General features: G+C 28.6%; 1 protein-coding gene across 2 annotated transcripts; it reads right to left on the bottom strand.

Moving 5' to 3' along the window:
• Positions 1-736: 736 nt before the first annotated feature.
• mRpL40 (mitochondrial ribosomal protein L40) lies at positions 737-13,430 on the bottom strand. 2 transcript variants are annotated; one of them, XM_043049246.2, is made up of 5 exons: positions 13,282-13,430; positions 7,159-7,251; positions 5,851-6,018; positions 3,475-3,673; positions 737-973 (listed from the first exon to the last, which is right to left on the bottom strand). In XM_043049246.2, exons 1-5 carry the CDS (start codon positions 13,308-13,310, stop codon positions 800-802), a joined length of 663 nt encoding a protein of 220 aa, XP_042905180.1. In that variant the 5' UTR covers positions 13,311-13,430; the 3' UTR covers positions 737-799. The 2 variants fall into 2 exon arrangements, with proteins under 2 accessions (XP_042905180.1, XP_042905184.1); XM_043049250.3 differs by lacking the exon at positions 7,159-7,251 and having other exon boundaries at positions 13,282-13,413.
• Positions 13,431-24,001: the final 10,571 nt, after the last annotated feature.

Here is a 24,001-nt window from a genome sequence, read left to right on the forward strand (position 1 = left end):
ATACCGAACGTCTACAGAGACAATCAATTACGAAATCGGACATAAAAACGTGCCTTCGCTAAATATACATTACATATACAGGAAAATAAGGTTTCAATAGCTTAGGTAGGAGAGTGGTAGAAAGTTTGGATCGTTTAATGTTAATTTTATTTTTTGCGCATCCCAAAGTCGAATTTTTAAATTTCACAAGAACTATAAGACCAATTTCATTAAAATTTTGACGTTTAGAAACATTTGTAAACTTTACAATTACAAATGTTTTTAACCATTTGTTTATCAGATATAAAAAATTATAAAAAATAATTTTTTACATGGAAATATCCTTGGATGAAGAAGATTTATAATTGCATACAAAAATTTATTAGCTGATAACAGTTACGAAAATGTGCAGAAAACGAAGGAAGAAAAAAGAGGAAAAAAAAAGAGGGAAAAAAACAACATTAAGAAGCCCGAATTTCAACCACCTTTTTGGCATAACTAAAGGAACCATATTTTCCAGAATACATTTATCCCTCATACTTGAAGGGCCAAGAATCCAAATCCAACGAAAAAAGATTATTTAGAGATAGTTCGCTCCTGTGGTATTTCGTAGCTTAAAATATCGATCGCACTAATTCATGTAATTAGGGTAAGGCCCCGAACAATTAAGATTGAGTATATATATTTGTGAAAATTTGATCACTAAATCAAAAGTTATTGAGGTCATATACTTTTTATTCAAAAGAAAAAAAAAACAAAACAGAAAGATTATTTTATTCAACTATAAACAAACATAAAAACATCTATACATGTAAAAACATTATAATTTCTTTTTATGAAGTCCTAGTTGTCTTAACTTCTTAGGATCTGTAGGTAAAATAGGCTCATAAACTTTAGTTATATCAGTATAATTTCCATCAGGGTAGTCAAACTTATTGATGGGTGGGGTCTCAACAGGTCCTAGCATTTTGAAAGGTATGAAACTAGGATTCGGCTAAAAGGAGAAAAAAATAATAATTAACACTATAATACAAAAAGTTTATACAGAAAAACATATTTATACAGTTGACTCTTTTATTATATGTTAAAGAAGTACAAAAACAATTAAATTTAGAAAACTTGAATATATATATAGTTTGTACCGTAAATTTTATACAGTAAATTTTATCTAAGCTAAATCTCATTTTTAAGCTAGCTTAAACTTCTTGGTAATTTTTTCTTACTTTATTTCAATGTCCACAATAATATTGATACATATTATATTTTAAAGCTTTTGTTACTTATCTTTTTCATACCACTATCCAGTTTGAGAGCTCATTCATTTTCTAACAGTATTTAAAATTATATCTTTTTTATAAAATGTATAAGAACCAGATGAATAAAAATAGTAATTTAAATTTGATTATAATTAAAGCTATGCCATTCAACAAAAGTAGAGCAGAAGCGGCCTATTTTGAAAGATTACAGATCGTAAATTTGAAGAAATAATCTTAGATTAAATAATGAGTTAAAGGATCTCACTCTAGGCAGCTTCATTTAAAGCAAATGAAAACGCATATGCTAATCAAAGTAATTTATGCTTAGATTAGATGCTGATATTGTTTTCCTTAATAAATGTTGATATTTAGTTTAGGCCTCTTTATTTGATGTTGTTTTGGTTTTCTTGCTTATGACCGATCACTTGCTTAATATTTCAGTTCTTTGTTGTAAGCCTGAAGAAGAGCTTTTTTAACAATCTACATACATACACATAAATGTTTTATATAGAACTAGGAAAGCTCTATCCTCACTCTCTGTACTCCTAAATCCTAGAACTGCTTTTGCAGTTTCTTTTGAATCGTGTCTCAATTCAAACTTAACAATCTGAACTTGGTTTGCAATCCAAACTCGCTTTGCTCACTCATTGGATACTCATGTATTTTACTCTAACTTTGCATGAATGCTGGTAATCTTTTTAAATATAAATTCTTAGAATATGAAAACTACGCAACTTGCGAAATGCTTCATTTCTATACATTTTAGCTCTATCTCATTTCGAAGGACCATAAAAAAATATATATAACTACCAGGGGTCTGTTTAGAAGAAATTTGGGTTCGTTAACGGACCCTTCACAAAATATCTTTTCATAAAAAACTGACCCTTCACAAAATATTTTAACTTAAAAACGGACTCTTCACAAATTTGTTTATCTTCATTATTGTTTTGTTAATTGAATAAACCCCTCCCAGGGCAGAAAACAAGAAAGAGGTATGTAAACGAATTATGTTTTGTCTTCAGCAGACGATTCTTCCAATATTCGTCCCAAATGAATATTCTGCGTTCAGCAGTATAGGCAAAATACCAAATATTTGTATGATGCCTCTCTAATTTAGAAGCGCTGCTTATTTTTGAAAATTAAATTTTTTTCATTATAATTTTACAGTGCTGAGCATAATCTTGTATCAATTTACAATTTAAAAACTCCTTGAAAAAGTTTTTTTTTTTTTGCAATAACCGGACCCTATTTGCACAAGTTCATAAAAGCAGGACCCTGAATGTGAGTAATTCCTTCACAAAATGTCTGGTCCGACCCCTGACTACAGTACCACTCATATTAATTACCAATTACATTAATACCATTATTACCTACCACCACAATTAATAAAGTTTGGTAATATTTTATTTGACAACTCCATCAACGCTGCATATTGACCAGTTAAGCTACATATACTCACAACTGATTAGTATGTAATGTTTTGTTTTCATGTTTATGACTGCTCACTCTCGTGATTTTTTAGCTTACAGAATTTTGTCACCAATGTGAAAACGAATTTCATTGTTTTCTAACAATATACATATATACAGATTGTTTTATATAATAATATAGACAAAGCTGTTCATAGTTAATTGTTTGCCCACCTAAAAAATATGTGTACAAAACAATTCTAATTGGTGTTTGAATCATGTCTAAAAATTAAAGTTCAACTTGAAAATTACTCATATTTAAAAAAAAATTTATAGCATCGGTTAACCAGGGTTTTGCTATGGTTACTTACAAAAATTAAAATCTAAGATTTACCCAGTACCAGATTTTATCCCTAATATCAGATATACCACATAACACTCATGATGTAATGCTTGCACACTAAAAAAATATAACTTTTGTAAATTTAACTTTAAATCACTTTTAAAAATTTGACAATCTTTATTTTTTAATAGCGCCTGACATTTGGGTTTTTCTGCAGTTACATTCAATTACATTAAAATCTAAGATTTGTGGTAACCACATAATAGCCAAAAATATCTAGTAATTTAATGTAGGTAAACTTAAAATATATAAGCATGATTTTTATAATATTGTCTGATAATTAAGGCTGAACTATAGTTACATTCAATCATTAAAATTTAAGGCTTAAAATAACTAAATATTATCTCTGAATAGCCAATTAGTATCAACCGATATGTTTAATGACCTCATAAATCAACACAAACAAAATGAGAGATTATCTGATTACCTGAATAGCTGCTTCATATAAAGAAGGTGAAGCTTCCTGTAATGCATCAAGAGCTTTTTCTTGTGCATCAATGATTCTTTGAATTGCAGACATTTCTGCAACATGTTCTTTTCTTTTATAAACTGCCCATAACTGCTTCAATTCCATTCTTTCATGGATTTCCTCTTCACTTAGAACTGGTAATGGCCTCATTCTTTCACTACATAAAATACATTTCAACATGATAATGCTCGGATCCAAATTAAGAAAAATAATCTATTTTAAAGTGTGAATTAAAATGCATTTAAAGTGAAACTTAATTTCCATTGCTGTAAAATAATAAAATAAAATTAAAAAATTTAATTGAGTCTAATTTAAAATTGTAAAAGTTTGCAACAGAAAATAAAAATTAATTCTTATTGCAGTTCAAAAAAGTAATGGATCTAACAATTAAAGACACACAAAATGTAAACAAAAAAAATTTAACTACATAACACACAATTCAACATGATAATGTTCAGAGTAAAATTAAGAGAAACAGTATATTTATTAGCCAAAAGAGTAACACTGTTTTTCGAAGCTCTGTCGCCAAGGAAAATAAAATAAAAAAATCCATAGTTTAAGTACCTTACACCTGAAGCAATGCGATGATTTTAAATTATTTATATAATATTTCCATGAAAGCTTCGTCTGGGCTTTAGAACAGATAAATAACTTAAATATTTTAAAAGTTATTAAACTTTTTTAGAAATCGCCAATTTAGCGACATTTTTCCACCTAAATGAAAATTATCAAAATCACAACTGTATTCTTTGTTTTTGCAAATTTTTATGAGCAAAGGTAATCCAGTATTAGAGTAAGTTTGTAAGTTTTTAAACATTAAAAAATTAGAGACGCTTTTCATTTTCGACATATTGATGTTTTGCGCTATTTTCAAAATAAGCGTAGACAGCGCTGGCTTTAGATAGGCTAAACTTGACCTAACAGTCATGAGTAACAGTTGAAAACTCACAGCAGTTATGAAAATAGCATATTCTCAAAAACGCATCATTTCATAAGACAACAGTGTCTGTTTCATTATCATTTGGCATAGATATGCTTTTTATTCCTGTTTCATCTTTCAGAAAAGATATAAAATCAAACATCAGCCTACTCCTTGAGGAGTTTCTTTTCGTCAATAATTAATTCAACTTTAGGGCCTAAAAAAAAACTAAGTTCGCCACAACAGAAAATATGTTGAAACAAACTGTCAATAAAACAGGACAATAAAAGTCATTAAAGAATATCATACAATAATGAAGAACAAAAATCTTTTCATTTAAATAGATTAATAAAAAGTTGCAAAAATAAAATTATAATCGTCACAATTAAACAATGAATAATCGTTACAATTTATTTATACTATTTATCCTGGTGATTTGGTCCTGAAAAAAACTAATGAAAATTGCTTTAATATTGAATATTTAGATTTTAAAATTGATATTGTTAACAATTTTATTAAAATTGGTGTGTTTGATAAAAGAAAAACCTTTAATTTTAATGTTATTTTTTTCTGCAACTTTAAAACTAATTTGTGTAGTAAAATATTCAAAAATCTTGTTTTTTCGCAATTAGTTAGGATCAAAAAAATTTGCAATAATGTTGAAAGTTTTCGGGAAGCTGTGGATAATTTTTTAAATAATTTGAGTAAAAATGATTTTCCTTTTAATTTTTGTAATGTTAATTTTTTAATTAAAAAAATGATTAATGGTTTTTAAGTTTTTATATAATTTTTTTCTTTTAACAGGGCGCAATTCTAGTCTTAACTGAGCAGCCCCAGTTAAGCATTCTATTAATTTATCTACGTATCTCCTTCTCCTGACCTTTTTCATTTCATTTTTAAACTTCTACTGCACATTATTATAGGGGGCGTTGGTTTTTCAGTTTTTAGTGTTTTCTTTTCCTCCACTTGCTTTTGAAGTTGATTCTTGACCTGTGACTGTGAGTTTTTAATTTTCTGATGATTTTGATTGATTTTCTTTTCGTAATTTGTTTATTCTTTTGAATGTATCTTGTTTTCCTGGACCTCTATACAAAACCATCGGGGTACTGAGGGAGATATTTTAAGCTTTTGCTTCTCCCTCAAATAGAAATGGTTTTGTTTTTAATGGCTACCGAGGCCGGTACCCCCTGAAGACGTCGGCTTCGGTGGTCATATTTTTATTTTATTTCATTTGTTTCTTGTATAGAGGCAAATGAAAATAATTTTTTGGTGGACTGTTTATTCTATTTAGTCGCATGTGGTGACCGCTAATGTTGACCATTAGCATACAATATTACTAAATTGATATAAATGTTAAATCTTTAAAATTAAAGCTGTATGTAACAGAAAATTTCTGTTGAGAAATCACCATTTACCTGTCCCTAATAGCTTTTTTAGGAATTTCAAGTTCAGAAATAGGCTTGAACTTTCTTGCAACTTTTTCTAATCTTCTTATATCTCTCTGAATTCTCTTAACTTTCTTTTCTGCTCTTTCACGTAAAACTTGAGGATCAATTCTTTTTTTCTTCCTTAGAGGTTCAGCCCTAAAATTTTAAAATATATATATATATATATTTTTAGCAATTTAAGAAAATTATTAAACTTACAAAAAATATGGAAAAGTTTTAAAAAAATATTTAAATTAATTTTTAGCACACATAAAATATAATTAACATAGTATAGTTGCATATCATTTTTACAGTAGCACAGCTATCAAGTAACACATAAAAAATGACAGAATGTAATGCAAATGAATGTTTCAATATAATCCCTTAATTACCCACAACTCTATTAACAGTGATACGGTTATAAACTTGAAAGGCTGAAGTTTGTTCTCAGTAATACTCAAATTTGAAATATAATCCGTTTTCTCATATTCATTTTTCCTGCATGTGGAGAAGAGTTTTTTTACTTTTCCCCATCCTTAAATGACAAAATACTGTTAAGAATCATAAATTATTAAAAAACAAATAAAAAATAAAAAGATGTATAAAAACAATGTTTTAACAAAAAAAATCACTTTTTCAACTATCTCTTATGTTTAACAATTATTTAGTAATTTAATATGTGTATAGATATTTATACAGAAATTTACTAAATTATAATTCAGTAATTATTAAATTATTGTAACTAGTCAGGGGTGTAGAAAATTCTCGAAGCTAATATTTTCCCAAAACATTTTTTTTTTGGGGGGGGGATCAAAATTTATCTGAAAATTATAATCCTTTTTCTTTTCAGTTAACAATAACTTTTTCAAAACCTTCAAAGAAAAAAGTTTATTTAATATATGACTCTTAAATAAACATACATGTTAAAAAAAAAACAGAAATCATAATATATTGAAATAATTAAAATTATGAAACTAAAATTAAGGTCACTGATAAATTTAAGGAATTCAAACTAATAAATAAATAAAATAACATAAAAAGTATTTTTAACAGGAAAAATTCTGTAAAGCAACATATTTTTTTACAATAGAACACTTTATAACATTTTCCTTCTTTTTTTTAATTAAACGGAAAAACTTTTCTCGGGGCTGTCTGAATTTCTACCAAATGTTGGTTGCCGGATCAGACATATCCTACACCCCTGCGACTAGCGTTGAATAAAAAAAGTATATGGACTACTTAGGAGATTATTACAAAAACAAAAATTAATCAATCAATTAAGTAATATATATGTACCATAAAATTGGAGAGTGTCGAAACCATAAAGGCTGAGAATTAACATGTATATTACGAACTGCATTCACAGCAACATTTAAGTGATTTCGGAGCCTGTAATGAGAACAAAAACAATATCATTTAAGTCTGATTCAATTAATAACAATAGTTTATTTTGCAAAGTTTTTCACTAATCCAAATTTAAGAAATTGAGATGTAACGAAAAATGAAGTAGCTGAATATTCCGTGGCTGAAAAAGCATTTTTTTTAAAATAAAAAAAAAATATTCATAAATATTTTTTCATATGGAAATAAGTCATCATTATTAAAAATCATTATTGAAAAATAATCAAAACTAAGCTGTTTTATTGGTATGAAGTAAAGGGAGAAAAAAAACTTTAAAAGAAATGTTTTAAGATAATTAGATATTAAAATAATTAGAAAAAGTTTAAGATAAAAAAAAGTAACAACCATAAAAAAAAATCGGAAAAAAAAGTTTAAATAGAAAAAAATATACCCTCTTAATTCTTAAAACAAAACTTTAATACTAAACATAATATTTTCTGAAAAAAAAATCAATAAAACATTAAAAGAGGTAATGTCTATCAGAAATATTTTTAAAAATGCAGCGCTATCATAAAAATGCCGATAAAAACACAAAAATTATACAAAATCAAAACAGAAAGTATAAAAATCCCTTTTAATTTTTAAAACAAAATTTTAAATTTGAACATTTCAGTTTTCTAGAAATTGTAATAGATACAAAAAGTGAAGATTAAAGTATAATAGAAACCTTCTTAGTTGCCGCATCATAATAAAAATGTCTATAAAAACATAAGTTTTTAGAATTAAGTATAAGTTAGAAAGATAACAAAAGAAAAAATTTTCTTGATTTTAAAAAGAAAGATTTAACACAAAAATCTTAATTTAACTTTTTTCACACACTGCTGTATTTTTAGAAAAAAGTCACCATCAAAGATTAACGTTCATGTGAAAACTCTCTTTAAAAAAATGGCGTCATAATAAAAACTCAGATAAAAAGAAAAATTAATAAAACATTATAAGAGAAAAAGAAAAAAAACTGCTCTTAGTTTTAAAGGATAACTTTAATTTTGAGAATATTGGTTTTCTATGTTACTATTTATGTGTCTTACCGTACAAGAAAAAGTGACAATAAAAGAATGAAGTCTATCTGAAAGACTCTGATAATATGCTTCGATTTAGTTAAAACCGAAAAACAAGCAAAAATAAAACAAAAAACAAGTTCTCAATTTTTAAAGCATAAAGAGTTGAAAAATAGCGAAATTGACTTGCCTAAATTTAATTTTAAAAAAAATAAGAAAAAAATCAATATTACAAAACTCATAGTTTAGTATAAAGCAGTGTTTTCATCGCAGAAAAAAAATGGGTGAGAATTTCTCACTCCTTCTCAAAAACAGGGTGAGATTTCAAAAAGTTAAGTGAGATTTCTAAAAATTAAAAAAAAAAAAAAAAAAAAAAAAAAAAAACATGCAAAGAGACTTGGAAAAAAAATCATTTCTTTAATTATAATACATTTTTAACATCTTCTAATTTTTAAAGCATTGAATATTTTTGCTGCACATCACATGGAAATTGTTCTACGTCTACTTTTTCATCAGCTATTCTCATTAGGTTGCTCAAATGCGTATTTGCTTCGTTTTGATCGTTTCTACCCACATTTGTTTCATTTTCTTTTCATTTGTCCGTTTCGGAGTAGAAGATATTGCCTTTACAAGGTATTTGTCCATCTTACATTAACGTCTTACATGAAGAAACCTTACCTACGTTTAAACATGTGGTTGCAGAGAAATGCGTTCTGAAAGAGGTTCCGAGAGATGGTGTTCTGTTGTTCTTAAAGGTTCTGTACAATACTGGTAAATAGAGAAGCTAGATAATGGGGCAGATGTTGAAAATAATGAAAGATCGAGGAAGAAAAGTGAAACAGATTTTATTCTAAATGGTGCAATGACAAATTATTTCAAAATGCGAAGAATTCGCGAATTTTGAAATTGGTTTATAGAATGCGCGAATTTCTTTCGGTAATCATTTTTTAATGCGAGAAAAGAAAAAAATATGCGAGATTCTCGCGCTGTAGTGAAAACACTGATAAAGTAATCTAGTTTCAATTAAAATGCTGTTTTACCATGTGTATTTCAGAACATAAATTTTAGTTTAACAAGTTTTAGAACTTAACAAATATGTGTAAAAACTATTTCTAATAATGTAAAGTAAAAAACGCACTTTAATATTATTTTTTTATAAATCTATTAAAATTTCCCTAAACAAAAATTATGTTGAAAAATAATTCTCCAGATAATACTTTGCCGAATATTCAGCCGAAGTTTGGCCAACCGAATATTCAGTAAAAGGACAGAGTAGGCCAAATACCAAATAGTGGCCGAATATTCATTGCATCCTTACTTATTAAGAAAATGAAGATAATAAGAGGAACTTTGTAGAACGGAAAAAGTTCAATTGCAATTAATGAGTTATCTTTAAATCTTTAAATTTTTTTAAATTTTTTTTCTTTTGTCAGCAAAATTTAAAAAAAAAAAGAAAATAGATATATGAAGAAAACAGTGTAAATGAGTGTTTGGAACTTATTAATTCATCAATTGAAAGCCTACACATAGGAAATAAAGGCTAGTGAAAATCTTTATTTTTTCATTGCCAAAAATTCTAAAGATAATTTACTCAAATTCTTTAAAATGAAGCACAGAGCTTTTATCCACTCAGCTGTTAAATTTTAAAATAATTAAATATCTGTTATTAAGAGACAAGAAAAAAAAAGTTCCCTTAAAACACATCAAAATTTTTTTAAATTCTTTAAGCCAAAATAATAAGAAAATTAAGAAAACCCCAATCCGTTTAATAAACAATGACGTTTTAAGAATTAAAATTATAAAATATAACACAAGAAAAACTTATTACTTTTTATTAAATACAAAGAATGTATCAACTGTAGAATTCAACTAAAATTTAAACTAATTTAAATTCAAAAATTCAAATTTTAATATAAATGTTTAAAACAAAAAAATTTAAGGAAGATAATTTAATAGAATTAGAATTTAAGAAGAAAAAGTTTGATAAAATAGAAATAAATATACTTAATTCAAATAACCTGACCCGACCCCGGAAAAGATAACACATAAAAATTGGACAACATAAGGGTTATGACTGATGTATTATAAAGCATTTGAAGCCATAATACCTCGAAGGATACCTTTGGGTAAAATTTAATCCACGGGTTAAAAACAAAATTTTACCCTTGGATTAAGCCAACATTTAAGCTTAACCAATGATTGAGCAAAACCCATAAAAATATTTCTGACCTGTGACCTATGAATACTTCTCTGCTTTTTGAGGAGTTATCCCTTGGTTACCTACCCATCGAGCATGAGAAGAAGAAAAAAAATTGATGATTCAATCTTGGCGTTTAAGCTTAAAGTTTTTAAAATAGTAAAAAGAAAGGGAAAATAATTAAAAAGTGCTTAAATTCTATACTTTTGAACAGTTTAAGATTTTTTTAATCCAATGTTTTCAGTTCTACCTTTGTGAGTTCTCTTACCTATTCAATTTTTTTATAATCCATCTTCTATTTTAGTTATATGTATAGTTCTATAAGTATGATCCATGAACCAACATGTTCAGAATTTTTTCACACATCCACAACAACGAATGTTTTTAGTATTCTAATTTTCAAAAATCAAATATTTACATCAAATATTCAAGGCCGTAAATTAGTAAGTAGATTGATTGCAGCTCATGTATATCATCGCAATATTCCTCAAAAAAAATAAATAAAATACTTAAGATGTTTTTCAAATATTTTGGAAACAGCTGAGTAGTAGTAAAAATCACCCAACTTTGGGTAACCCAGTGTTCTATTACTTGTTTGCCTCTTTAGAACTTAAAATCTGCAACTTTCAATCGATTATTAAAAAAAAAGAATCATATTAAAAATACTTCTAGATGAAATTACAAAATCAAACAGAAACTTATAGGGGAGATTTCCGTATCATAATTTTTGCGCCAACTACAATCGTCGAGGCAAAGTAAAATAAAAATAATAAAGTATCTGCAAGCTCGACACCGAAAACGACCTCAAAGTCCTAAAACTTAAGAACTGGAGGGGAGCTGCCATGGACAGAGGGAGCTGGAGAAGGCGTGCTGTTGAGGCAGCCAAGGCCTGCAAAGGGCTGTTGCGCTCCTGAAGAAGAAGATCTGCAAGCTCCTAATAGTTTTTAAGTACAAAATGATTTTATTACATTACAAAAAATATTTAACTACTTAACAAATTCACTTATTCCCGAGAAAGAAAAAAAAATTATATATATATACACAATAACCTTTAGAACATTAGAAGAAGATTAATATAATTAGTCACAAATAAAAATAAAATTAAAGAAGTCTATTTATGTTAAGTAATTATTGTCATGTTAAGAATTAAATAATATTAGTGATTTTGCTCACATAATTCTTCCTAGCAAAATTCATATTTTAACTTTTTGTGTCAAACTTGGGAGATTATGTTTCATTTTTATTAACAGACGAAATTGCATAAAAAGATTTCCAACTGTCACCATAATTGTTTATTTTTGTAGTAAAGGGATAGACATGTCCAGTTGTCTGCTCTTTTATTTAAGGCGTGATCACTAATTTTTGGACTACATGAGCAGTTTATTTTTTCTCTTTGGCAGCAGCACACATACAATTAAGCAACTTTCATCTACCTTGCATAAATTATGATTATATTGTCATCTCCTTTTTTTGTGTGGATACCTTTTCATTATTACAATGAAATTAAATAAAACATCTGTAAAACTGGAGAATTTTTTCCAATGTATCCACGCACGGTGTGCATCCATATTATCCAACTATGCGCCTAGGTGCCAAATAGATTTTAAACTTGAAATTTTTTTTAAAGAAAACATGTAGATGTTTGCCCGAGGTGGTTACAAGTTCAACCTTTCAAGTCGATTTTTTTTTTAGTTTCTACAGGGGTGATTGTGAGCCGAGGTCAAAATTCCGGAAAATTTCCTGAAATTGAAGGGGAAAAAAAAAGTTTAAATTGAAAAATTAGAAAAAAATTTAAACAAGGTTTTTTTCCTTTTTCTCAATATTTCTTAGTTTACTAAAAATATATTTAAAATTTTACACATACCTATAATGACCTGGAGAAGTAATTAAAATTTACAAATATCTTATTTTTTTTTTGAGTTTATGATTATAACAACTATTTAGTGATAAAAAATGAATATTAATCATAAATATAAGCTTATAAAGTATCTCTGTGGCTCTCCCTTACAAACAAATTAAATAAACTGTGTTCAACTTAAGTGATCAATGATTTTTTGAAACGTTTGTACTTTCGATCTCCGGAAACTTCCGGATCACTGTTAGCGAAAAATCCGGAAATCAGGATTTTTTCCGGAGCACAATCAGCCCTGTTTCTATTGGCCACAGTCAGGAAGTTGCCAAGACTTGGCATTTATTCTGCCACAGATCACGATACGGAAATGGGGAGATTTCCGTATCATGATCTGCAGCAGAATAATCGCCAAGTCTTGGAAACTTTCGAGCAGTGGCTGACACAAACCTAAAAAAAAAAAAAAAAAACTCACAGAAAGGGACCAATTCGAAAGGTATAACTCATATCTACCATCGAGCAAACATCTATGTATCTTTTTTTTTAAAAAAAATTGCAAGTTTAAAATCTATTTGGCACCTTGGCGGATGAAGCTAGAGAGACAGATCGCGATACCGAAATATCTTCAGTTATTTACTGTTGTGAAAGCAATACAAGATAATACAGTTAAATAACAATATAAAATAAAGTTAAAGAAAACAACGGATCCATGTTTTTATTGACACTATAAGAATATACCGGTACATTGTGACTATAATAGTTAAGCTGTTAAGACTAGAAAAAGATAAAATTTTAAAAATCATGAAAAGTAATGAAGATAATACTTTGTTAATAGAAAACAGCACATCCCCCATACTAAAATAAGCTCAAAATGATGGTAGCAGCGAAAGTTTAAATTCGTCGACGATAGAATATTTAAAACGCACAGAACGGTGCTAAAAAGAGGTTAAAAAAAAGAAGATTCTTTTACTCACCCATGAAAATATGAGTTAAATAAAATCATGTTAACTACGAACGGTTAATAGCGGTAAAAATGTACTTCTGTTATTTTTACAAGATCAGGATTTAAAGCTGCAGGATACGTTTTGTGCATCATTTTCTTTAGACAAGAAATTTCGCTTGCAGCTTTCTACTTTCAAATTAATTCAATGTTGTTTTGGTTGGTTTAATCTCTACGTATCACATCTGCGTGTCAGCACTGTGATATGGTTTCCTTCATGAGGTTTTTGAAATATCTATTTCAGAAACAAAAAAATTCATCCATCTGAAATATTTTATTTACGAGCTTAGTTCTTTTCCAGTATAATTTATACAAGTAATAATGACAAAAATCGCACTCTCGCGTTACCGATAGACTGATGATTATTTTACAAAGTTCATCTAAAGTTTGAAAGTGAAACAGTTTATTAAAGTTAGAGCTTTTAGATTAAAATTAAAAATCAGAAAATTTAATCTAGAAACTGCTCATTTAAAGTTCTTGTCATTTTTGAAAAAGAATAATTCTTCACCGGAATAATTTTTTAAAAATTAATTTGTATCACGAGATAATTCCGGAAATAATTTTATTTAAGAGAAGCAGCAGCATAGATATAAAGGCAGATTCTATATTAGTCTCTGAGTAGCGCAATTGGTAACTGACGACGGTCTGGGAAATATCCCTAAGATGAATTGAAGGCATGTTATCACAATTTCCTCTGCGGAGGAGATAGCTCCTCCATTTTGGAAGAGCGACGACCTCCCTCGAAGTCAAGCACTTTACGGTGGAACAGTTTTACGTGGACCGATTTCATTTGAATATAATGAAACCAATTATTCCATTGAAGGCAATGGCATAAAAACTTCAAATTGTGAAATTTTTTCGCTTTAGAGTTTTTCAAATTTCACCTATTTTGAATAAAACCTAATTGTAAATTTTTTTTTGCGTCACACTAATTTATTGCTCCGTCAGATCAGCTTACGAAATTATTTTTGCTCCTTACGTTTTACGCGAGATAGAATATAGTGTTGGGGCCAACTTCGAATCTGGTGCTTGACTTCTAAAATTTTAAAAATAAGAAAATTAATTTTACCCTGCATTACTCAATAAATTTGCTCAGTGTAGGTAACACGGTTTTCACTATCTTGATGTTCTTTTTTTTTTTTTTTTACTCATTGGCTAAATGGGTGTCGATTTGATGGATTGCGATTGGGTTTATGCATGCGTTGCTATAAGGAACGCTGCTGTTTGATATTTTTTTTAGAATTCGTTTTGCACTTTTAATTTTGTTATGCATTAAGTTGGTGAGCTTATTTTTGAGATATGGGACCAGAGACATCCATTCTTGAGTTGTGAATAAAAGATAATTTCATCATTTGAACGATATTTTTGTTTTTATTGTTTTAATTAAGAATCAGGAATTCTAACCTACAGTTCAAACTGGATCGTTTTCAATACTAATTCAGGTGAATATCACAAATGAAGAGGGTAAAAAAATAAAAATTAGACAACAACCATTTTACCAATAGGTAACCTGTGATCGGCTTTCGGCGATCACAATTTTTAAACAAATTTCTTTTTGAAAGCTGAAAAGTAATAGCAATTTTAATTAATAATAGATAAGTTAAATATTATAAATTTTAAACTTGATTTTGTTTTTAAAATTTAGAAAGTTTTTTTTTTTTAGTTCTGTCTAATTTCTTGTATAACATCACCACCTCAAAAAGCAGACCAAACTTAAATTGAAAAAAAAATGAGATAGGAAATATAAATAAGTTAAATATGCTTTTTTCTTCTTTTTTATTCCCGAAAATTGGTTTTTATAATAATTAAAAAAATTTCAATATTTTTTTAATTTTTTGGACTTGGTGTATTTTATTTTGTTAAATTATGTTTTTTTTTTTTTTTTTAAAGCTATGGAAAAAAAAATTCGACACATATTGGTAATTTCGACAAAATTGGAGAAATCAATTGTTTCATTTGAAACGGGTTTCGAACAATGGCACTATGCATGAATTCATAAGAAAAAAATCAAAAGTGGCCTCCAACGGGGGCTCCAAGTTAAGAGATATAGTTTTTACAAATTATAAAATTAATTAAATAAAAACAATTAAAATAAATATTAAAATAATGTAAAATTAAACAAATAAACGGACAATAAGAAAAGAAATTTCGACGAGTTAGGAAGGGACCACAGCACTGTTTACAAAAATTAAAATAATGCCTAGATTGTATACTATTATGATCTCACGTGTTTTTGAATTTAATTAAATTTTTTTCAAATTGTTTAAAAAAAAATTCTATATTTTTCAGCGATTTTAGGGGAAATGAGGGAAAGGGGGAAAATGTACGCATTATTGTTGATATCAATGCTTTATACTAAATTAATTTTTTTTCCAAAAAAAAAATAATAATAATAAAAAAAATTCTTTAAGCAGTTTTGGACCCTTGTAGTATTTTTGGAATAAATGACTCCTATTCTTTCAGATGAATCCTGATTAGAATGAATCAGGCAATGCTATAAGAAGGGAAACAATAGAAAACGTCTATCACACTGCGCTTAATAGATTTACTAACTACACCGTCATTAATAATTTTTAAATCTTTAATAAGTCGATATTATGAGGATTTATCTGTTCTTTTTCCTTTTTCTTTTGTTTTATGACTCAGTAGTAAAATGGCTTTCTTTTGTTTGGAAGCGAACTAGCTAGAAACCGAAATTGTTAGAGGTACTCAATGCTCCTCTGTCTGCTTCTTGCTAAAAAAATATATAAATTAAAAATATTTTCTATATATAATTTTAAAAAATCAAATTTTTATTTCATAGATCCTTTCCTCTTCCCTACTGAGATTCTTTTGAGCAGTTGGCCAATATAAGTCATAATGCTTCATAATGTTAGCCATCACAATGCTTCATTTTTATGATCACATGTATCATTCTAAAACGTTACTTTCAGCTTGAAAATATTTCAAACATTCATTCAATCAAACCTAAAACATTTTAGCATGTAACTATAATAAATAATTATTTTTTATAAAGAATAACTTGACAAATAGTAATAATTTCTTTTTCTAACAATATAGTGCGTTAGTAACAATTGAAATAAACCAGAAAAGGTATAGTAAATATTGCAATTTAATACTACAAGTATTTTTTTAAAATTTTAAGTTAATTTTATAGATATTTAATTTTCTTTTTGAAATAGATTGGCTTAAAATATTAGTTTATAATCACCAAACCATTATGCTACATATGACATATATCTTTTATTTTTTCCACACTAAATTTTTAAAGACATATTTGAAGCCGATCAACGGATTAAAACAAAATTTTATTTACCATAAAATAGTGACGATTTTTTTAATGTCATTAAAATAATGTTTCTGGGGATTTACTGTTAGATTCAACCTGAAAGCATTAACTCAGACATAAAATGCCGAACCTAGTTTAGGCCTGGTTTCTTAGGACAGGACGCCGTCAGCTGGAAATCAGCGCTAACCTCTGATTGGTCCATTTGCGAGTTTGATAGTATACGTCATCGAACGCTCATCTTGAACTACAATTACCGTCCAACTCAACTGCAGTTTGATTACAACGTGACGTTACCCACAGAAGCAATGGCGGACAACATCCTGTTGCACATTGAAATCAGCCAAGATTTTGATTTTGACATTAAACATAGCTTCTTCATTAAACATAGCACTCTTCATTTAGCTCAGCTATAATGTGTTTTTTCTTGGACAAAGTTATTATTTGTTCTCTAAAACACTGGTCGACAATAACAAAATCAATACAAATTCAAAATAAATATTTGTTTACGTTATTAACGCATGCGCAATGAGAGATAATGTCTGCGTTGGACCGACTGCTCACGCTGAGCTAACAAAAAAGTATTTTTTTGGCGTCAGATCTACGTCAACTTTCCGCTGACGCCCAGATAAGGCGCTTGTCCTAAGAAACCAGACCTTTAGGAAGGTACTAGGTTCTCGATTATCTCGAGATCGTAGTTCCTAGTTTTTTTTTTTTTTTTTTAAGTGAAAGTGATATTGGAGATTTCCTTTTCTCAAGAAAGCACTAACTTTCGGCATTAAAATATAATAAATTTTAATTTTTGTTCATATTTTTATTTAGCTTGCTTAGAAATTATTTTTTATTCGTCATGTAAGTATTGCATTGTTTGATAAGCTTACTTAAAAAATGTTAGCTGACAAAATTTTACGTGTAATAGATTAATGCCTCTTGCAAGTCAGAAGTTCTGCGGTTCCTTTGCCTTTTTTATGTTTTTAGAAATAATAAAAATAAACTCTTTAATAATTTTGGGATTAACTTTATTTAGAGATACACGCTTTCTACCTCTTCAATGTTTCCCATTGAGTTTATGCATTTTTTTCTATTCTGACATGATTCTTGTTTAGTAAATATCCCCATTTGAATGAACCACTGACTTTATTTAAATGTAAGCTGCAATCCAAAATACAAGAAATACGGGGTTTTGCGTTAACTTCATTGAACTACTATTTTCAGTTTTAAATGAATCTCACACTAAAAAAATTTATAGGATAATTCAGAAAAGTCATGAGAAGTAAACATATTTTTAAAATATCAAGCAAATCTTACAAGGAAATACAAAAGTAAGCGAAGAAAAGGAAAGAAAGAAAAGCAATTTTGTGTAACAACTTTAAAATAAGAAGGAGACTTCCTAGTTGCCTCGCTATCAAAGATTTTTCTTCCCTTTTTTAATTTAAAAAAAATATTTATATTAATATATTTCGATGCATATATGTTTTATTGTTAAATCTGGAACATGCCCATTGAAATGCGAAATCTATTTTTTTAACCATTTTTCGTAGGGGATACGAAAAGGGTAGATAATCAATGAATCTGTACTAATTTATGCCATTCAATCAACGCATTAAAAGATAGTGATTAATTATATTCGAACTAATTTAAAAGGTTCTCTAATTTGGCACCAAAAATGAGGCTATTGATCGCGCCAACTCTTTACAGTCAAGACTTTCTTTTATATTCCCAACGAATCTTCGTTTAGTACATAACTGAAATTTTTCTTATTTTAATCATCGGTGACCTAACATTACTTAGGTTTATGTGAATACGTTTTAAAGGTCTTAACACAAATCCCCCTCAGAATTAAATAAATAAATACATGTTTTCATTATTTTCCCTTCTTCAGTTACTAATTGTATACCTGCAAGTGACGTCATCGTAGACAAATTTCAGCATTTGTCGATTCAGAAGCCAATCAAACGACACACATGCGTGACGTTTCTCACTAGTACCCAATTCAGACTGATTTAAATAACACGGTTAGACATAATTACTTCACTTCTTATAGAGTTTCAAGTACCATATTTAGTGATGGCATCCCGACACGTCATTCACGTTGAATTTGCTTCAGCCTACATGATATAATGATTCAAAGATAAATAATTAAAGAATGTTTTATAAATATCCATTGTATCAAATTTTTAATCAAAAAGAGACCAATAAGCTAACAAATATTATTGATGTTATTTAAAATAATAAAAGCAAAGGTTTTTGTATGTCTGTTCTGTCTTTCTTATAATTCTAGAATCATTTGATCTAGGATTCTGAAACTTGACAAGAGGAAACCAAAACTAATTTCCCAATCCAAAAAATCGCTAAATTTTTTTTAAAAAGACTTCATTAGTAAAGGTCTGGTTTCTTAGGACAAGCGCCTTATCTGGGCGTCAGCGTGACGTCAACGTCCCGCTGACGCCAACAAAATACTGGTTTGTTAGCTCAAGGCCTGGTTTCTTAGAACTATCGCCTTATCTGGGCGTCAGCGGAAAGTTGACGTAGAGCTGACGCCATAAAAATACTTTTTTGTTAGCTCAGCGTGAGCAGTCGGCCCAACGCAGACATTTTCTCTCATTGCGCATGCGTTAATAACGTAAACAAATATTTATTTTGAATTTGTATTGATTTTGTTATTGTCGACCAGTGTTTTAGAGAACAAATAATGACTTTGTCCAAGAAAAAACACATTGCAGCTGAGCTAAATGAAGAGTGCTATGTTTAATGAAGAAGCTATGTTTAATGTCAAAATCAAAATCTTGGCTGATTTCAATGCGCTGTTGGATGTTGTCCGCCATTGCTTCTGTGGTTAACGTCACGTTGTAATCCAACTGCAGTTGAGTTGGACGGCAATTGTAGTTCAAGATGAGCGTTCGATGACGTATACTATCAAACTCACAAGTGGACCAATCAGAGGTTAACGCTGATTTCCAGCTGACGGCGTCCTGTCCTAAGAAACCAAGCCTTTAGAGACACGCAAAAAAAATTTTTTTTTCGCATTGTTTCAGCATTTTGCATTGTTAGAGATTAAACTGCAGACGCTTCTATTTTATAAATTTTTTAAAAGATACATTTTGTAATGTATGTTAGCCTACAGTTCTATAAAATCTAAAACGAGTTTAATTGTGAGTTTGCGACACGTTTTAAAATACTATTAGTCTCACCGAATTAGTAGTTTGGAAAATATCCGATACATCGTGCTAATTTTGTCACGCTTTTGAAACGTATTCGTATAGGAAACGTATATTCGAACGTGTATTACATAGTTACGCGTTTGAATAACTTTAACGTTTTACGTTTCTTTACTATTAATATTTTACTTTTAGTTACTTTTAGTTTTCTATAACTTTAAATTATGTGAAATTAACGGTAATTGAGTTAAAAAGAAGTTTTGTACGTGTCTGAAAATTTCTTGATCGTGGTAAATCGAGACCCTCAAATTTTTATCACCTATCTAGCATCATTTTCGGTGCTGAATCATATTGAGTATTGTTCACCTTTGTTTTTAATAGTTGAATTTCTACAGTCGTGCTTTGCTTAATTTAATGAATAAAGTCATTGGGAAGATTAACTAAGAGTAATAAAAAGAAATCGTAATTTTTTTAGGTGATTTAATTGTGTCGGTATATGTCTTCCAGTTGTGTGTGTAATTGCACAGTGTTGAATAATATTGATTTTTCTATTCTTGACATTTCTTAAATGCCTCTTCACGAACGAAATAATTGAATTTTTTAAGCGATTTTTAGGCTCTGGTGCTAAAACTCCCTTTTGTTCCGCTGTCCAAACTTCAGAATCATAACACAAATGGTTCTGGAGTTATAAAAAATATAAAAAGCCCAAGCACTCATCCCAATTTTTCCTTTTATTGCTATAGATAAACGCAAAATACTATTTTCCTGCTTTATATTTGAATCCTGTCTTAAGCTATTATTTATTACAAACTGGATGTTGGAGTAGAAGGATTTAATTTTAAATTATAGCCAGATTGTAGTAAAATCCATTCAGACAAATAATTTCCCCCCAGTAGACTTTTTGTAGAAAAGTACAAGTCATATAAATTTTATTCATGGTTTTTTCACATCAATATTCTTAAATTCGTTCGGAAAAAAAAATTCTAATTTTAAAACGTCTATAAATTTTCTGTATGAAGCTGCAAGATTATGGATATTTTAACAGTTTGTTTTATGCAACAGCAAGAAAAAAAGATAAAAGAAGAAGATAAAACTGATGGTTAGCGTGATTATATTGATAAAGAATTTAAACAATCTAAGCAATCCCCGCAATTGGAATAGTGAAACTAAGATTCTGTTTTTCGTTAAAGACAAAGCTGAATACCCGCTCTTTATGCGAGGTATAAAAAAGTAAATGATCAATAAATCAGTATTTATCAACACTATGAAATCATGCACAAAACTGAAAAACATGTATCAGAACATAAAAATTCAGAACATAAAAATTAAGATTAAAACAATTCAATTTTTCGTATTTTTATTTTGTGTTGTCTTTTCGGTAGCTTTATGTTATCAGATTAAAAAATATTGTTTTCAGAAGCTTATTCCTTAAAAACAAAGATTAGTTATATTCAGTATCATTTAGTATAATGCTATTGATCAAAATCGATTCCTGATAAACAAAAATAGCCAAAATAATAAAAAAAAAATTGAGTATATCCCTAACTTATCCCCGGCCCCCAGCTGCGGCCCCCAGTGAGACATGAAAAAAAAAAAACTCCCAGAAAGGGACCAACTTGAAAGAGGTACACTTCGTAGCCACCACTGGAAAGACATCTATATGTGTTTTTTTTTTATTTGAAATTACAAGTTTAAAATCTATGTGGTATCTGGGCGATTGTAGTTGGTGCGATACGAAAATATCCCAAATTAATCTAGTTCTTCATTGCATATAATTCCAGAAATTTTCTTTTATGGATTTGCAATAGGAATATTTGAAACAGTAAATATTCATTGAAAATTGGAGGAGTAAAGTTAAAGAAATACTTACTGTCAAATGTTTTTTTATTTATTTATTTATTTATTTATTTTTCTTAATATGTGTTTTCCGCAGTGAATTTATGATTAAAGGACGGTCTAAGCCAGAAGAGGTATGCATCCGTCACTGAATGCTTTTTCAGTTTCCCTAGGTTAGTAAGGTAACGTTCAGTGGTGAATTGCGCTCAGTAATAACCTCAATTATAACCCCCACTCCTCACAGTATGCGGATTGCGCTTCTAGGTAGGTCTCTCTTCTCACTGACATGTGAGGGCTGCAATTTATGAAAATCATGCACTATCTGGGGGATAAGTTCTTACCTGCCTTAGAAATATATTGAAATATAATTCGCCAAGTTATGCCGGGATTAAATTTGAGAGATTGCAGTCAGGATTAGATTCAAAACTAGAATATAATGCATTTCGAATATAATAGTGATTTAAATAATTAGATTTTTTAAAAGAAATTATTGATTAAAATCAGCTACGATTTTTCTTAAAAAAACATTAACTTAAAGAAACATAATTTTCATAACATTTAATATGAACGTACTTAGTTAAAAAATTATTAATTTAATTTTAAAATATTTTCATATAATATAATTTATAAATGCACTCTTAAAGGTGTAATTTTTTAAAAGTCTGATTTCATTGATAATGAATGTTTTTTAAGGGAGCGATTTTACTTTGGGTTAACTTTGGTTACTGTGGGTTTCGGTTTACTGTGGTTGGGTTACTTTGAGCGCAGAACAACCCTTCACAAGGGGTGATAAGATGTAGGCAGCGCAGTTCACTAGGTTTTAAAAAATCACTAGCGCAATCACCGAAACAGGTTTCATCAAGAAGACAGTATACTGGGGAAAAATTATGAATAAAGGTGGGAGATACTGTCTTCACACACTATACTAATCCAAGATTGTGTCAACGGATTTGCATTTACTCTTATCGATATAAATTCCAAGTGGCGAAAAATTGGTCTCAGAAACGATATTTTTTTCAGAAAAGGTATATTTTCCACAGATATGTTTCTTAAAAATATGATCGACTTTTCTTTTATTAATTAGGCATTGAATAGTTGCTGACTGGATTGCAAAAGATTGTTGATAAAGATTGTGATTGCACCATTGGTTAAAAATAAAACTTATTGATATTTTTCTGTTTGAATTTATGAAAAAAATACATTTACATTTATACATATTTTAAATTTATAAAAAAAAACTTATTTGTGACCCCCAATTTGCCTATTCTTTTACCTTATTGTTTGGAATTATATGAATTACATAAATTAAAGGTGGTCCCTATAGAATATCTTATGTACTGTGAGCAAAATAAAAAACGAACCATCCTGAATAATTCTTGAACTAATAATCGGATTTTTACGTTCTAAGACTCAGTTAGTTTGCGAGGGTGACATCACATATGCTAATTAATTACTGCAGACGATATTTTAAGATACGAAATTAGACACAAATACATACTTTCTCTGAATAAACATATTTTTTCCCCGATGAATTTGGATTTTTGACTCCAAAATATAGGGTTGGAAATAACATTTCTTAAAATGACGTAAAAAATTGTGCATTTTGCAAATCCAAATCTTTTTGACCAGTTTTAAATAAAATAATAATAAATAATGAATACTTAATAAAAGTTATATTTTTCATGAAATTAACTTTGTATAAATGAATTTTACAATTTTGTGCAAAAACTTTTGAATTCGTTTAAATAGTTCTCGAGATATGGTGAAATATGCAGACAATAAAATTAACATCAAGGGGTGCAAGCTTTGGGCCGCTTTTCTAACCAAACTATGGAAAACATATTTCCTTGATTGCAGCTACTCCCTATATCAGAGTCAGAAATCCGAACCAGTAAAAAAAAAAGAAAAGATATGTTTATTCAGAGAAAATACGCTTCTCTGTCTGGTTTTGTAACTTAAAATATCGGTTGTACTAATTAATTAGCATATTTTAGGTCACTGTCATAAATCTATAATATAAATAATAAATAAATAAATATTAAATATATAAATAATAAAGTTTCATATTCATTTCGATGCATGCAAGGAATAAGGAGGATAGATACTACTAACTGTATAATTTTAACTATCACTTAATATTTATGACTATCATAAGTAATGCATGAATGTAGGTAAAGTTATAAATCTAATCTGAATCTAAGCAGCGCATTTTCAAACTAATGAAATAATTCTAGTTTCAGGTTTCCAAGAGCTGCTTTTTAACTATTTTTATACACGGCTGTTCAAAAACTAAGATTCATATTCCCCAGAAATGCCATTAGTTATTTCAGCATATTTTTATTTATGATTGATGAAACGCATCAGTATAGCCACGAAGATATATTTTGTGAAACTTTGCATCATAAACCATTAAG

The sequence above is a fragment of the Parasteatoda tepidariorum genome, chromosome 1, assembly GCF_982258835.1.
Source record: "Parasteatoda tepidariorum strain Cologne lab strain chromosome 1, Ptep-v5.0, whole genome shotgun sequence".
Classification (NCBI taxonomy): domain Eukaryota; kingdom Metazoa; phylum Arthropoda; class Arachnida; order Araneae; family Theridiidae; genus Parasteatoda; species Parasteatoda tepidariorum.